This window comes from Pelobates fuscus, chromosome 3, assembly GCF_036172605.1.
Source record: "Pelobates fuscus isolate aPelFus1 chromosome 3, aPelFus1.pri, whole genome shotgun sequence".
Taxonomy (NCBI): Eukaryota; Metazoa; Chordata; class Amphibia; order Anura; family Pelobatidae; genus Pelobates; species Pelobates fuscus.
The window spans coordinates 296,541,587-296,557,959 of record NC_086319.1 but is presented as its reverse complement, the minus strand read 5'-3'; the positions used below and the strand labels follow the sequence as shown (position 1 = coordinate 296,557,959).

At 39.9% G+C, this 16,373-nt stretch overlaps 1 protein-coding gene across 1 annotated transcript in view; it reads left to right on the top strand.

Annotated features, from left to right (window-relative positions):
* CORO2B (coronin 2B) overlaps window positions 1-16,373 on the top strand; it is a 66,875-nt gene that overhangs the window by 44,896 nt on the left and 5,606 nt on the right. Inside the window, exons 2-7 of the mRNA XM_063448741.1 lie at window positions 7,915-8,115; window positions 10,659-10,775; window positions 14,091-14,240; window positions 14,700-14,864; window positions 15,132-15,248; window positions 15,646-15,750. Coding sequence (XP_063304811.1) covers window positions 7,915-8,115; window positions 10,659-10,775; window positions 14,091-14,240; window positions 14,700-14,864; window positions 15,132-15,248; window positions 15,646-15,750 — 855 coding nt within the window. The remainder of the gene's footprint in view (window positions 1-7,914; window positions 8,116-10,658; window positions 10,776-14,090; window positions 14,241-14,699; window positions 14,865-15,131; window positions 15,249-15,645; window positions 15,751-16,373) is intronic.

The following is a 16,373-nucleotide window of genomic DNA, read 5'->3' as shown; positions in this document are numbered from 1 at the left end:
TCACTTACACACACACACACACACACACACTCATACACACATGTGATTTTTTAAATTATATCTCCAGCCACCCTCCTGTCAGCTTACCTTATGTGCCAGGAGGGTGGCTTGGAGTCCTGCTGCTGTGAGAGTGAGGGGTCTGGAGCTCTTCATGTTCCTCTCCCGTCATGCTGTGGCTGCCTCCTCCCACGCTGTCTCCCTGCAGGATGCTGGGAGGAAGTGACAGCATTATAGGGGCCCGGTTGTGGTCTTAAAGGACCACGGCACTCGACTGGGTCCCTGTTCAGCAGTAATGTTTCACCAATGCTATAATCATCATCACACAGTTTGGGAACTGCTGATCTAGACTGTAATCTCGTTTGAGCAGGGTCCTCAACTACCTCTTGTTCCTGTTACATTTTGTTATTGTCTCATTTGGTAAATCCCCTCTTATTGCAAAGCACTGCGGAATAAGCTGGCACTATATAAATACCAATAATAAAAATAAAACACTGTATTACTCAATAACACAGGTACAGTATATTCCTATAACACAAAGGCACACAAATATGTACTATAAACCCCTATAAAACTGTTGTACAATACAAAATACAATGCATAAACCCTATGACAGTGTAGTGATAGATTTCCATAGCACCTATAAAACAAGTAAAGATTTGAATAGTACATTGATTGCATCAACAGTGAACTGTATTCATAGTTCACATGAATAAGAATTTGCATACTGACAAAGCTTTTACTGTATCAAAAAAATGAGCAGATAAGTTCAGCTATACAGAGCCATATAGTCTTGGTTTTCCTAATGCAAAATTATGTGTGACCAAACGATTAAGCAGTCAGTAATTCTTATCTACTGTTCTTTATTTTTCAACAATTTATGTTTGTAGGTTTATATTAAACAGAGATTAAAGGGACACTATAGTCACCAGAACAACTACAGCTTAATGTAGTTGTTCTGGTGAGTATAATAGCTCCCTTCAGGCATTTTCATGTAAACACTGCCTTTTCAGAGAAAAGGCAGTGTTTACATTGCCCCTAGGGACACCTCCAAGTGGTCACTCCTTAGATGGCCACTGGAGGGGCTTCCTGGCAAAGGGCTGCACAGTAAGCAGCCCTGCCGTTCAGCGTCCCCACCAACTGCATGGAGACGTTGAATTTTCCTCATTGAGATGATTGCATTGATTCAATGCATCTCCATGAGGAGATCCTGATTGATTAAAACGGCATTTGGCCCCGCATCGTGCCGATTTTATTCAATCCAATGCTTTCCCTGTAGGAAAGCATTGGACTGACTAATAATCGGCCCTTTTGATGATGTAACAAAGGGGGCGGAGCCAGCACAGTCGAACCGGCGTGGCGCTAGAAATCAGGTGAGTTTTAAACTTTTTTAGGGGGAATAAGGGAGGGCAAGCCACCTAATTGGTGGGTATAGCACTACAGGGTCAGGAATACATGTTTGTGTTCCTGACCCTATAGTGATCCTTTAACAAGTACACGGGTACACTTAGCATCATGCATGACTGTGATGAGTGGTGATAAATTTCTATCTGATCAGGTTCCTTGGAGGTTAACACGGTAAGGTTGTTTTGAGGGTGTAGAGTAAGGAGTGAGGAGTCCTTTGTAGTATTTGGAATTTCAATGGGAGAAATAAGTGAAGATGGAGGCGGAAAAGTAAAAGCGTGAGAAGTAAAATAAGGAGGGTAAGGGGAAAATCAGAAGAAAAAATTTAAATGTGAATAAATGTATAGAGATAGTAATGGGATATATAGATCTGTCCAATAATGTTCAGTTTTAAAGCATAGCACTCATAAGACTTCTTCATAAATGTAATAGATTACTTTGTTGTCAATGTTTTAGGTTTATCGAAAAAACTTTAATCAGGACAAATAAGAAATAAAATAGTCCATGTATTTATAAAAAATATACATAAAAAGCAAAGTACTCACTCCTACCCTCTGTGAATGCCAACATAGGCATGTATCCCATCTCTGAACACGATCAACCCCTTACCTCATACTATGTAATAAAACTAATAACAAAATGACATATGCACATTTATACACAACTTGTTGAGATCATTATGTCCTGAACAGCATTGGCTTAAACAACGTTAGGAAATAATGACACCTACTACCATCAGTGCCGGTAAAGCCCGCCAAATCCCCCTGAATTATGCTTACCTCACCAGATCCAACTAGGGTGGACTGCCTCATAACCGAGGCAATCCATCTGAAGCCAATTCCGCCAGTCCTAGTCATGTAATCGTGATCACATGACTCGGATCAGCTGGATTGCAGGATTGGCTGTAGGTGAACTGCTTGGGTTTGCTGGCAGCTAATAAAATAACATATTCATACCCAAATAACATAAAATAAATTTAGAATTAAATTATATATATATATATATATGTGTGTGTTTTTTTCATTTTAACTGTATTTTGATATTATTATATATATACAAAATACTGTATTTATATATAATTATATTATTATTTTTTAATGGTTTATTGTGGGACCAGCCTGACAACTGGCAGGAATATCAGAGAATTAAATGTGGAAGCCTATATTTAATCCTGTAAATTTCCGAGATCCCATAAAGCCTGTAAATGAGGGGTACTGTTGTACTCGTGAGAGTTAAATCGTTTTGTTTATACAGCCCTAGCCACTCCTCCCTGTATATAACTTGCACAGCCTTTGTAAACACTTACTGTAAGGAGTAATCTACTGTTTATTTTTTTTTTATTTTATTTTTTTTTAAATTCTTTATTTTTCTTGTGCATATGAAAAACAAACATTAGGTCTTGCAGCGCCACAACAGCAACTGCAGGCTTATCTTGAACATTAGATTGATATGGCATCCGATTGAATAGCACAATTTTATGGTATAGTATTATGAGAGACATAAGAATTCAGACTGTTCTATAACATGCAAACTGGATAATAGTGTGAGCATTTGTTGGATTCGCATAGGAGCAGTGGGCTGAAGCGTGCAGCGGTGGCTTAAGGAGGTGCTGCACTGAATGTGGGTAAGGCGACCCGCGACCATGAGTAGGTGAGCAGCCCTTATTAGGCTACTCTTGCTTATTCGGACCCATGAAATGGCTGCGAGGGGCTTAGTGCGCTGCTGAGGTGTTCCTTGGTTTGTGAATGATTTCAGACTTTAAGATAGAAGGGGGAAAATGCCTGGGCGTTTGAAACGTGTACATGCGCCTTAGTGCTTGCTAGTATAGTTTACTGTTGATTCGCTGCGCATTGTGGGAGGTATACGTCTAGTATTGAGCATAAGTAGAGTTATGTATGAGACACAGTAAAATACATAAACATAGGTTCATGAGAGCAGAGTCATTACAGGAGTCCAACATGTTAAACAAGGTCTGGAGTGTTGTCTGCATAGCTGCATTAGATATGTTATCCCATATGAAGGAAATAAAAAAGAAAAAGATTGAATGATATAAAGCATAAAAAAGGAAACCTTAAATACTTTGTCCTATAATTAGGCATGTAGTTATCGGAAGGAGGGTGGCATGGTCATAGAGTCCAGCATCAGCCTGTGCACTGGCTTGGGTGGAAATAGTGGCTGTCCGTGTGTTGTTCCATGCTGGAGCTGCGTGTGGCTGCCTGCAGGAGCAGTAGCTTGATCTCGGAGGCACTGCGATCTGGATTCAGGGTAAAGAGCGGTGTCTTGTGCTGTGAGCCAGGCGCTTGGATAAGCCTGTGTGTGAGTGGCTCGGTGGTGTTCAGGATGGGCTGGTTACATGCCGTCCCTGTCGATCTGCTGTCCCTCTGCGTACCTCTCCTCCTGTGAGCTCGGGTCTCGCAGCCGCTGTGATCCGGCAAGCGCTGTAGCAGTATGTCATCAGGCTGCTTCATGCAGGCATGTCGCCTCCGCCTTGTGTATGTGAAGGTCGTACTCAGCGAGGGTGAGAAGCTGGCATCAGTCCCCTCATGCGCCAGTAGGTTTGCATTTGCCGCCATTTTAGTGGGTCCTCGTGTTTTGAGTTGCGAGGTCTTTGGTGCAGCACGGGTTGCAGGGTGCGGGCCGGGATCACCCCCACCGGCCCAGAGGGGGGGGAAACGGGGCCCTGTTTGCACGTCAGTGGGAGTCCAGCATGATACTGTCGGGCAGGATAGCGGGGCAGCGGCCGTCTACCCCGCTCACCGCCTGAGTAGGCCTCATCCTGTAGGGACGACTGTTATCATCTCGAGGGACTAAAACAAAGGGTTTGCAAGCCTCTCCTCTGAGCCAGTGCTCCCTTGTGCTTCGGACCACGGTTGCAGGTCGTTATTCATGCGTAAAATCAGCTTTTGTAAGCTTGAAGTTTGGAGATTTGCAGGAGCTGTTTGTATATGCGACCGCTCAGTTTGGCGGTCAGGCCCCGCCCCCCGTGATCTACTGTTTAAACTTCCTTCATGTTAATAGTTTGCTAGAGCCAGCAAGATCCTCACATGTGGATTTAAACGTCAATTTATGGAGCAGGAGATAAAAACTTATAAAGCAAGTTAACATCTGATAAAAATATTTTTTTATATAGGCTGTGTGTCACTGTGGATTTTGAGCTTAGCTGTTTAAAATATCCCCAAACTAGATGTTTTTTTTTACAAAAACACGCAATTCATGTCAGATACTTTGCTTAGGGTGTTCTAACGGATTCTTCTAGTATTTTTATGGATGCAGATTTCTAAAGTGGCAGAGCAATGCACACATTATTACTTTTTATTGAATGCAAGCTCCACATACAGTAAATATAGAAACCTGGGTGAAACCAAGCATCTTTATGTACCAAGAATAGTGCAGAGCCTTCCCTAATCCATCCTTCCCTTGAATGCGTTTAAAAACTAATTAAATGAGGAAATCTTTAGTGAGCAATCCCACCACTGCTGCAAGGGTGCAATCAAAGAGGGTACACTTTCCCATTATGAAAGCTTTACAGACAAGAACATGAACCTTTAACATCAATGATGTACTAAAAAAACAAGAAGTGACAGTTACTAGTACTTCCCTATGTTTAAAATCTATTGGGTAGTTGCCTGTTAAAATTATTTAAACAAGGCTGCCATCAGGTGGTGACAACCATGACTGTGTTAAGGGCCTGGTGGCTCTGGGGAGCTCAGGTCCCACAGACCCAAAGTGTGTGTGTATATATATATATATAGTGGTTGTCGATATATATATGTGCACATGCGGGCCGCCAGCTGCCTATATGGTGCAGAGGGGGCCCAGCCAGCACCATCTTTTCTTTCCAGCTGCTCCTCATTCCAAATCACGTGAGCCCCGCGATGGCAACTCGCACGGCACACTATGTTACACTGCTTCCTCTCATTAACCAGGTACCTCCTTACTATACACACAGCCACTTCTCACTATACTGAAAAGAGGCAAAAATAGAGAGAGTGTGTCAGACTGCTTAAGTACACCGGGGGGTAACCCCTACTGAATAAAGATTCAAAAAAATGGAATACAAGTGAAACTGGAGAGTGCACTAACAATTGTAATAATGCACCTGCAGGTTCCTAGTATCTAGAGCAGCAGTCCCTAAGTTAAAATATAACTTTTAATAATTAATAATAAAATAGTAATGTGTCCAAAGAAAAAAAGAAAATATAACCAAATCAGGATAGAACTCCCACGTGTATGCAACCAGGTATTAGATTGACTAGGATAATGTAGAGAAGCTAATCACACTGTAATAGTGGCATAGTAAACGAGCACAGGAGGGAAGGGGTTAATCAGGAAAATCTGTACCCCAAAGAGAACCCCAGCATTCCCTCAACCTCCCCCAATATTGTAAATATAGGCACTATCGAAATGGTTACCTGCTGGATACTATGCTGTAACAATTGGAGAGATTCTATGCTGACTAAAATCAAGCGGTCAATCGTCTCTAGGAGGGTGGAAATATATAAAGACTTTTACATCAAAGATAGGAGCGTCCTCCCTAGCTGTCAAAACCACCCTCCCCTCAGTTCTTCCCGACGCGCGTTTCGTCGACTAGCGGCTTATCAAGGGAACCGGTTGTGAGTAAAATCAGGCTTTAAATATCCCGCCCTCTGCTGTGATTGGCCATAGAAAATTGCCAATGCAGAGGGAGGGAGCTTGAGTCTCGTCCGTGATTAACCCCTTAAGGGTCTAAAGAAGTATATACACGGAAGGGACACTTATGAAAAAGAAGAAGAAATGTCACTGTTCATTATTAACATAGAAAGGTAAACGTTCAGCACGAGCTGCATTGATACTTTTGGCAGCACTCAGTACAGTACGTGTCAAGATCGATACTGTTACACTTATAAGTGTATTTACATTTGTAGTAAAATGAAAAAAATAAAAAAATAAAAAAATATTTAGATAGACAAAGTTGCAACTTGTATGTTAGTGTTCATTCTCGTTTGTATAGTGCCAGTGAAATTAGAACACTTCAATCCTTATGATCTTTGCAAAAACCATGTAATACAAAGTTATTAAAGGGAAACATGAAATTATGTGAGATCAAACCCAGTATGAATATTTGGCAAAATTTATTTATATATAAGAAGAAAGCTTGCAATATGTTCTTTTATAATAAAGTACTTGAATTATAATTTTGCCAATGTGGCCACTTAAGTCCTTACCAGAGTGACTCTGTCTGGACCTTTAGCTCAAAATTCCTCTAGGTGTGAATAAACGGAGTGAAGTTAAACTCCTCGTTTAATCCTTTGGGGTATAGTGTTTGGAAGGAATAAATCCATCTGGACTCAGCTTTCAGTAGAGAGACATTAATGTCACCCTTCCTATGATTTTGAGACACTTTTTGAATCACCTGGAATTTGAGTACACTGGTTTGAGAGGCGTGATTGAGTCTCACATGTCTCGCAATAGGAGCGTCTAAATGTATGTTCAAGATGGAATTGACATGTTGGAGAATCCGTCTGCGTAGTTGTTGATACGTCTTCCCAATATACTGTAGTCCACAAATACATGTCATAAGGTATATTACATTGGTGGAGCTACAGTTAATAAAGGTATCAATTACTACGTCTTTAGATGTATTTTTGTTGTGCACCGTCTTTGATGGAAAAATGAAATCACAGGCCTTGCAGTGGCCACATTTGAATAGACCCTTAGTTTGTAACCATGTAGAGGTAGTCGCTTGTACTGGTTTGAAATGGCTATGAACTAAATGGTCCGCCAGGTTCTTCTAATTCCAAATCACGTGAGCCCCGCGATGGCAACTCGCACGGCACACTATGTTACACTGCTTCCTCTCATTAACCAGGTACCTCCTTACTATACACACAGCCACTTCTCACTATACACACATTGCCACTTCTCACTATACACACTGCCACTACATCCACTACACACACTGCATCCATTACACAAATATACATTCTGCATTCACTATAAACACACTCTGCATCCACTATAACAACACACACTGCATCCACAATACACACACTCTACATCCACTATACACACACTCTGCATCTACCATAACCACACACACTGCATCCACTCCACACACACACACCCCATCCACACCACACACACCACATCCACACCAAACACACCACATCCATTCCACACACACTGCACCAGTGTGGGCGGACTCGGGACAGGGTGGATCCCAGGGGCCCAAACCTTGAGCTGAGTAAGGGGCCCCACAATTTCTTATGGCAGCCCTGCATGTAAAGCATCACTTTGCTTCCAAGCCCCCATGCCTAATAATGTCAAATACCAAGAATTTGCTAAGTGAGCTAAGAGTACATTATATGAAACTATTACATCAGCTATGTGGAACTGATAAATTCAGTTTTATATATATATATATATATATATACACACACATATATATATATATATATACACACACACACATATATATATATATATAAAGGGCATTTAAAGCTCCTTATTTCACCTAACCCCTTCCTTCCACAGATGTCATGGCGGCCGCAGTATCGCAGTTCGAAGTTCCGGAATGTATATGGCAAGGTGGCGAGTCGAGAGAAATGTTACGACTGTATACCCATCACCAAGAATGTCCATGATAACCACTTCTGTGCTGTAAATGCAAAGTTCTTGGCCATTGTCACAGAGAGTGCAGGAGGAGGTTCATTCCTTGTAATTCCTATTCACCAGGTGAGTGGCATAACATCTGACTTGGCATATTTTCCTTCTGTAGGTCATCTCCGTCAATTCCTCTCAATGCAGGCTGACACATACAAAAATTATTTATGGACCATGGATTCTGTCTGCATGATTGCCTAACACAAACAATAGAGAGACATGTGATGAAGGCTGGGGAAAAGACTTTGTTAAAATAAAGGCTGAATAGAGCACTTTTGTGAATTCTAGTCCATGTCTCAAGAAAATTAGCAGTGCCACTCTGTGCTTGTCCCCGTGTTCCTTTAGTATTCATTAATCTGAAGGACAAAAGCTGCTTATATGTGTTTAAGGACCCCGTAATAACCAAACGGGAGCTTCAGGGTCCCCCATCTTCCATTACTTCTCGAGGAAAGGGTTTATGGTTCATATACAGAGTGGCGGCCTTGGCATAACCCTGCTCAGCAACCTCCTAATAAATACATCAGGTGCCAAGTTCTCCTCATACAAGAGTATTCATAATTTTTTATTTTGTTTTATTCCCAAATAAATTAAATTATTTTCTATTCTGGGAGCTTTTGACATTTTAGGGTTAATTTTAATGTTTACCTTCTTTCATTGGTGGGGGGATCATTATCAAAATTATTATTAAAAACACCTAAAGCACTTCAGTTTGCTAATGTCATTTATGTGTGTAGAATCTGTCCTCTTTTTTTTTTTTCCATTTGACAAAAAGTGCAGATTTCAATAGAAATTGTCACTTTTATAAATTAACCTTGTTACACCCCCTACTAGCTGTCAGTCATGCAACCAATCCTGTTACTTCCTGGTTTGGTTAGCTCAGTGGAGGCAGACCATTGCTCAGAGCACCTGCCTTGCAAAGATTTCTCATTGAGCCTCATTGAGCTGTGTTGGTAAGTCTGTGACTAGACAGTTACAGAAAGTCTGGGCTGGGGAAGAAGGGGAGGGTTTGCAAAGGCAGCAGACAAGAGATCTGTAGCTTTTGCAATATGTTTTATATATACCCTCAATGAAACATTTTTGGGGAAATTTCTACTCAATAGAGATTTACAAAAACATTTTTTCTTTACTCGGGTAGTGGAGTGTCCGTTTAATTGCTGTTGTGGGTCTGAAAATCGGGAACATTTGAGCTTTAGAATAACAGCCCCATTCCACAATTTCTTATCTTTATGTTAATAAACTCACACCTATCAGGTATGCTGGATTCTATCATTGTTCTATTATTGTTATTATGGAATAGCAGGGACCTCTGTACTTGTTATCAATCCACACATCAAGGAAGGAATAAGGAGCATCCAAGGACATGTATGGAAGATGGGGGACCCATGTATGCAATGCAATGTATATCAGTGCCAATATATAATTTCATCTGATATATAAACTATACAAAAAAAGCTTGCACATAATAGATAGGAAGGGGCTGTGCCAATCTCCCTATCTAGTTTGGGTGTTGTCTGTGTGGTGCTGAACATTAAATATTCACAACCCAGTGACCTATATAATCCAATCTCACATCCAGTGCTCTGTGAGTGAATATTAACTATGACACTGCTACAGAGATCACATCCTCCTACCAGGACTGAAAATACAAGTAATTCCCTCCTGATCTGACATGCTGCATCCTATAATGATATTAAATACGCTCACTGAATTAGAGATGAGGCGCTAATTTAAAAAAACAGATGACATAGCAAATTATGATCACGGCTCAATCTTAAAAATACAGGAATATGATTCAAACAGCTATTTATTTTGGCACTCCATTTGTTGTGGACTACATCTTCCATAATGCTCTTACAGCCATGATGTTGTTATCAGGGGAGACGTAGTCCACAATATCTGGAGTGCTGAAGGTTGCCTAGTGGTTATCATGCTTACAGTTCCCCTTTAATGATCCTTTGTATCAGCAGTGTGTCTGTGTGTAGAGGTGATTCCCATTTTGCCCGATATATATGAGAGTCGAGTCATGTCAAAGTCACGTAAATACATACAGATAATGGTAGAAATGTCTATTCAGCCAAACCAACTCAGGTCTATGTTTACTTTATACATCTCAAGGATTCTGCCAGATCCAGTTTTAATTGCAATTGGTTGCCCAAAAGGTAGATCCCCAGATGTTGTAGAACTACCACTCCCATGATGCTTTGCATGCCTTTGGAATGGAAAAGCATCATGGAAGCTGTAGTTTTAAAACACCTAGAGATCTACCTTTTGGGCAGCCCTGACATAGACTGTCCTACATATTGTCTGCAATTTATGCTGAAATCACACCAACAGATTCTCATACTCTGGTGATTATTTAATCAGTGGATCTGTCATTATCCTGTTTCTTTAGAGTGCTCTGAATGATATTGATATTGCAGGATACATATCTGTCCATTTACGGTACTACATTATAGAATTATTATAAATGACATCACGCTGTAGCAGAGAATGTGGGAGGGAGCATTAGTAGCAGGAGGAGGGAGGAGCTACTGACAGGTGTATCTGTCTGTTCTCCTCCCCCAGGTCTGCATAGCGGGGGGCTTCACCTATGCAATGTTCTGTGCCTCCCCCAGACTGGACGCATTGAGCCCAATCACCCCAAGGTGTGTGGGCACCAGGGCACAGTACTGGATATTAAATGGAACCCTTTCATTGAGAACGTCATCGCTTCCTGCTCTGAAGACACCTCGGTGAGTGACTCTGCATGTCAGCGCTAATTAAATATGTATTACAGGGAAAAGGTACAATGATGTAGATGTGGCACAGAATATTATAATTGTATCCTGTCATGTATCCGCTGACATATCATGCTGTAAAATCACCATTCTTAGGGCCTCGCTGTTTACATGATCTTTTAAACCTATGGAGGGTATTATGCCTATCTCCTAATATTTCATAAGCTTTGTGTTAGTAAAGTAAATATTGATGAATGAGAATTTTTTCATGATAATGTGTAATGTCTCACAGGACCAGGGTAGACTGTACCAGTAGTCCCTCCTTGATTTCAGGGAGCTTGAAAATATATGAAAATATGTCTATTCCCAAATCTGCGTTTGGGCATCATCTACACATTACAAGCCACCACATCTGAAAGGTTTTTTTCAGACTGTAATGTCAAACCTAAACACTACTTACAATTACACAGTAAGGACATCTGTAAAAGGACACCATTAATGCATTATTTTAAACATAAGTGTAAAGGAATAGTACAAAAAAGAGCAAACAGTAAAGTCTAAATCTATCAATATATCTATTTTTATCTGTCAATCTATCTATATCCATTTAAAAAACTCATGAGACTAAATATAGTGTAACTTTATTTTTTTCTGTATAAAACTTACATCGGTCACAATGAAAGTTTTATTTTACGAAACTGGAACTGACAATTAAATGTTTTATTTATTTAAAGAAGTCCCAATATTTATTTTTGTATATATTGAGGCTGTATTAAGCACATTAAGCATAGTCTCTTTGAATATTGTGTATATATAATATATATATATATATATATAATCCAAATAAACTTGCACTCAAGCTACAGATGTAGCTACTCTACTTTAAAAATCTCAGTCAGAATCAGTCATATAAACTAAAGACATCTACAAGGCAAAAGATAGAAGATGTTAGGAAGAATAATTTGGAATTTGTTTCCACCTGAAGAACTGTTATTGGTTAGCACAATAACTTAAACCATGGATTACATGCAACTTCTGGTGTTCCCCATCATTCTTCTCAGGATGGACAGCAGAAGAAACAAACATTGTGTAGAATGTAGATATATATTGTATAAGATATATATTGTATAATAAACACCCAATATTTTATAGATATGTTTTTCTTACTTGAAGAATAGTCTTTAAATATGATTTCTTATCTAATTTATTGTATCTTATATTAAGTATTGAATAAGTATATTCTTTATTTTAATATTTCACAAAATGTTATAAGATAATTGCATCACTTACTGCTTGTATTAGAAACATTCATATTATCATGAAACAATAATGTGATATTTTCTGTTACTGAATTATTCACTTGGTATAAATTGTATTTCATTATTTGTAACTATGGCAACTAAGCCTGTCTCCTTTGATTGTAATTACGGCTTACAGTGTAAAAGTGGCTGTATTGTTTTTTTACGTGGAATAATAACATAGAATGTGACGGTAGATAAGAACCATTCGGCCCATCTAGTCTGCCCAGTTTTCATTAGTCCCCGGCCTTATCTTATAGTTAGGATAGCCTTATGCCTATCCCACGCATGCTTAAACTCCTTTACTGTGTTAACCTCTACCACTTCAGCTGGAAGGCTATTCCATGCATCCACTACCCTCTCAGTAAAGTAATACTTCCTGATATTATTTTAAACTTTTTCTCCTGAGTAAGTGAATGTGTGTGTGCCAGCGTGTCAAATCAGTGAGGATGTTTGTGTCAGTGAGTGTATGTCAGTGTATGTGTATCTGAGAGTGTGTGCCTGTCAGTGAGTGTATGTCAGTGTATGTGTATCTGAGAGTGTGTGCCTGTCAGTGAGTGTATGTCAGTGTAAGTATATATGAGAGTGAATGTCTGTCAGTGAGTGTATGTCAATGTATGTGTATCTGAGAGTGTGTGACTGTCAGTGAGTGGGTGTGTCAGTGTGTGTGTCAATTAGGGCATGCGCCTGTCAGTCAAAAAAGTGTCTTTGATATGAAGTGGTGGGGCAAATTTAGATTAGGGGGGTGCCTGAATTTAGTCGTGCCTAGGGCAGTACAAACCAGAATACACCACTGTTTGGGAGTCTAGCCAACTCCTTGGTTTTGCACCCCTCCCTGTCACAGGTGCCTAATTCCAGAGCCCTATTTAGCCTTGTACTGCAGAGAACTCCTGATAAGCAAGTAAGTAGCTCATGAAGCAGACATTAGGCTGTTAGAGTAGGACCTGCCAAAGATGGGGTACATTGACGTTGTGGCAGGCTTATGCAATGTATGATTATATAATGTAACTAAACCCTCCTTATTTTTTGCCTAGATTAGGTGTTTTAAAAAACGAACAAAATCTGTCAGCACTAAAGTTGCTGTTTAGTGGATAAGGGAGTGCGCTGGATTTTTTTTTTTTTTTTTTATAAATTGTCTCCCAGCAGCACCCTGTTTATGCATGTTCACGTGAGTGCAGCCAGCCCCCTTGTGAGCATAAACAAGCATAAACTATGCAAAAAACTTGTGGCCTCATCTCACACTCATAGGAACAGCGATTGTGACGCTCTACATTTAACATCCTGCAGTAACTTCCACAACGCCAAGGCCTCATCTCACACTCACTCATACTCACTCACAGGAACAGCGATTGTGACGCTCTACATTTAACATCCTGCAGTAACTTCCACAACGCCAAGGCCTCATCTCACACTCACTCATACTCACTCACAGGAACAGCGATTGTGACGCTCTACATTTAACATCCTGCAGTAACTTCCACAACGCCAAGGCCTCATCTCACACTCACTCATACTCACTCACAGGAACAGCGATTGTGACGCTCTACATTTAACATCCTGCAGTAACTTCCACAACGCCAAGGCCTCATCTCACACTCACTCATACTCACTCACAGGAACAGCGATTGTGACGCTCTACATTTAACATCCTGCAGTAACTTCCACAACGCCAAGGCCTCATCTCACACTCACTCATACTCACTCACAGGAACAGCGATTGTGACGCTCTACATTTAACATCCTGCAGTAACTTCCACAACGCCAAGGCCTCATCTCACACTCACTCATACTCACTCACAGGAACAGCGATTGTGATGCACTGCATTTTTTTCTTTCTCACCACTAAAGGGTTCTCTCTACCTCTTGTATTTGTCTGTGTATATTGTACGTTCTCCACTAATTGTACAGCGCTGCGGAATCTGTTGGCGCTTTATAAATACCAGTAATAAATTTAAAAAAAAATAATAAGTGACAGCAACAAAGCTGATACAACATATAAAAGAAACCTTAGACGGCTGATTATACCCTTCAGGTTCGAGTGTGGGAAATCCCAGATGGTGGACTCAAGCGAAACATGACAGAAGCCGTACTTGAACTGTATGGACACAGTCGAAGAGTGGGGTTGATAGAATGGCACCCCACAGCAAACAATATATTGTTTAGTGCTGGATATGACTACAAGGTTAGTAAGATGATATGTTTAGCTTGAAACACGGCATTAGATATTTAAATACTGATTTCCAGCTAGGGTAAAAAAAGTGGCAATAAACAGAAAATATATACATGAACAGGTTATCCATATTGTAAAATTATATTCCCCAAAAGGCTCCATAACTGTTACATTCCATATTGTAAGTACTGTTTTACTGAATGCTTCTCCTTGAATTCCAATTAAAAAGGGGTGGTGATTTATATTCCAAATGCAGGTGTGAATTCATCTAACATTCATCCAGTCCCTTCAAGCGGTGTTACATAATTGTTTAATGGGTAGTGCGGAATGCATCAGGTAGCATGCTGGCAGCAGTCTGAAGATAATGTTTCAACATTCTAATATAAAACTTTATTTCCTGCACTCCATACTGGAAACATATATACATGCATTTGCTCTTATATATGTATATATACTTTTCTCTTTCCATAGATTCTAATCTGGAACCTAGCTATTGGAGAGGCCGTGAAGATGATAGACTGTCACACAGATGTTATCCTTTGCATTTCATTTAACACAGATGGGAGTCTCTTGGCCACTACTTGTAAGGACAAGAAGTTACGTGTGTTGGAACCTCGTTCAGGGAAGGTTCTGCAGGTAAGGGGACACAATGAACCACTTTAAATCTCCATAAACTGTTAAACTCTTCTGTATGCACACATTTTTATGTTAGTCTTGCATTTTACAGCCGTCCACACTCACATACCCATTGCACCCATTTGAAATCATCTTATAATACCCTTCCACTCAAATAGCATTCACCCTACTTCCTTTATGCACATCTCTGTCTCACATTTGTATATGTCCCACTCTTACCAAACAAAATCCTTTGCAAACTAGATTTCTTTCTGTCTCACTTTTTAGGAAGCCAGCTGCAAGAATCACAAGGTGATGCGCGTTGTCTTCTTGGGTGATATGAATCGTCTGCTCACAACAGGGTTCTCCAGGTGGAACACAAGGCAAATTGCACTGTGGGATCAGGTGAAGAATAGTGTGCCAATCATGGGACTATCATCTCCTGTATTATTGTATCGGGATGAGACTCTTAAACCTTAATTGTACATAAACACATAGTAAAACAACAGATACAATAAACTAGATCTCACATACGTTAAATAACCCAATACAGCAATGCAGAACATAATTGTCCCACCAAAGGCCTACCATATTCCTTGTGTCATATTTATGGTGTACTTTATTCAGACAGAGAATGAATGGTAAGTTATGTTGACCTCCAACTTGGTTTCCATAATATTAAAAGCAGAGACCTATCAGTTTCTACTGACACTTTCCACTACTGAGGTTTGTTTTTTGTAGTCGCATGATCCTGGCTTATGAGTAAAATATGTATATGTGTCATCTACCCACCTTTATGCAGGAGGACTTGTCCGTGCCATTGATAGACGAAGAAGTAGATGGGTTGTCAGGGCTGCTTTTCCCATTTTATGACATGGACACTCACATGCTTTACCTGGCCGGAAAGGTAAGCTAATTACACGCCATATAAGAAAACTCAAGATATTTATTTTACTTGAAGAAAAACTCATGTCTAACTACCTATCCTTCCACGCATCCCTGTTATTAAGGATTATCAAAAGAAAACAACTAAAAATGTGATTTCACTTACTGCCATAAAAATAGAAGCAAAATCTAATATTTAGCTCAACCCAAACAATCATACCTGAAAAATATTGGTTCTCTCATTATACTAAATGATACACTTTCTATAATCCAGTGGTACTCGTAGTACAAGTGTTACCCAGGATATTCACGATGGATGATCCTATTGACAATATAATAGGTCTTCAGACACTTTTCTAGTAGTGTTGCAAAAATGAAATCATAGGGATAAGTTTAGGGTCAGATATACATTCAAAGCATCAATAGCCACAAGTATTAAATAACTCAATTTGTCCATGTTAATGTGCCCCCACTCTAAACAAAATACGGGAACATGAGCTTATTGTCATGCCACGGGAGAGATAATTGATCTCTGGAATATGTAGATGTATAGAAAGATTCTTATGGCAAATAATCATGAGCAGGCAGTCTACTCTGTCCATTTCCTCTCTAAAAGCAGTTAGTGTTCTTGCTTTTGTTTCCTGT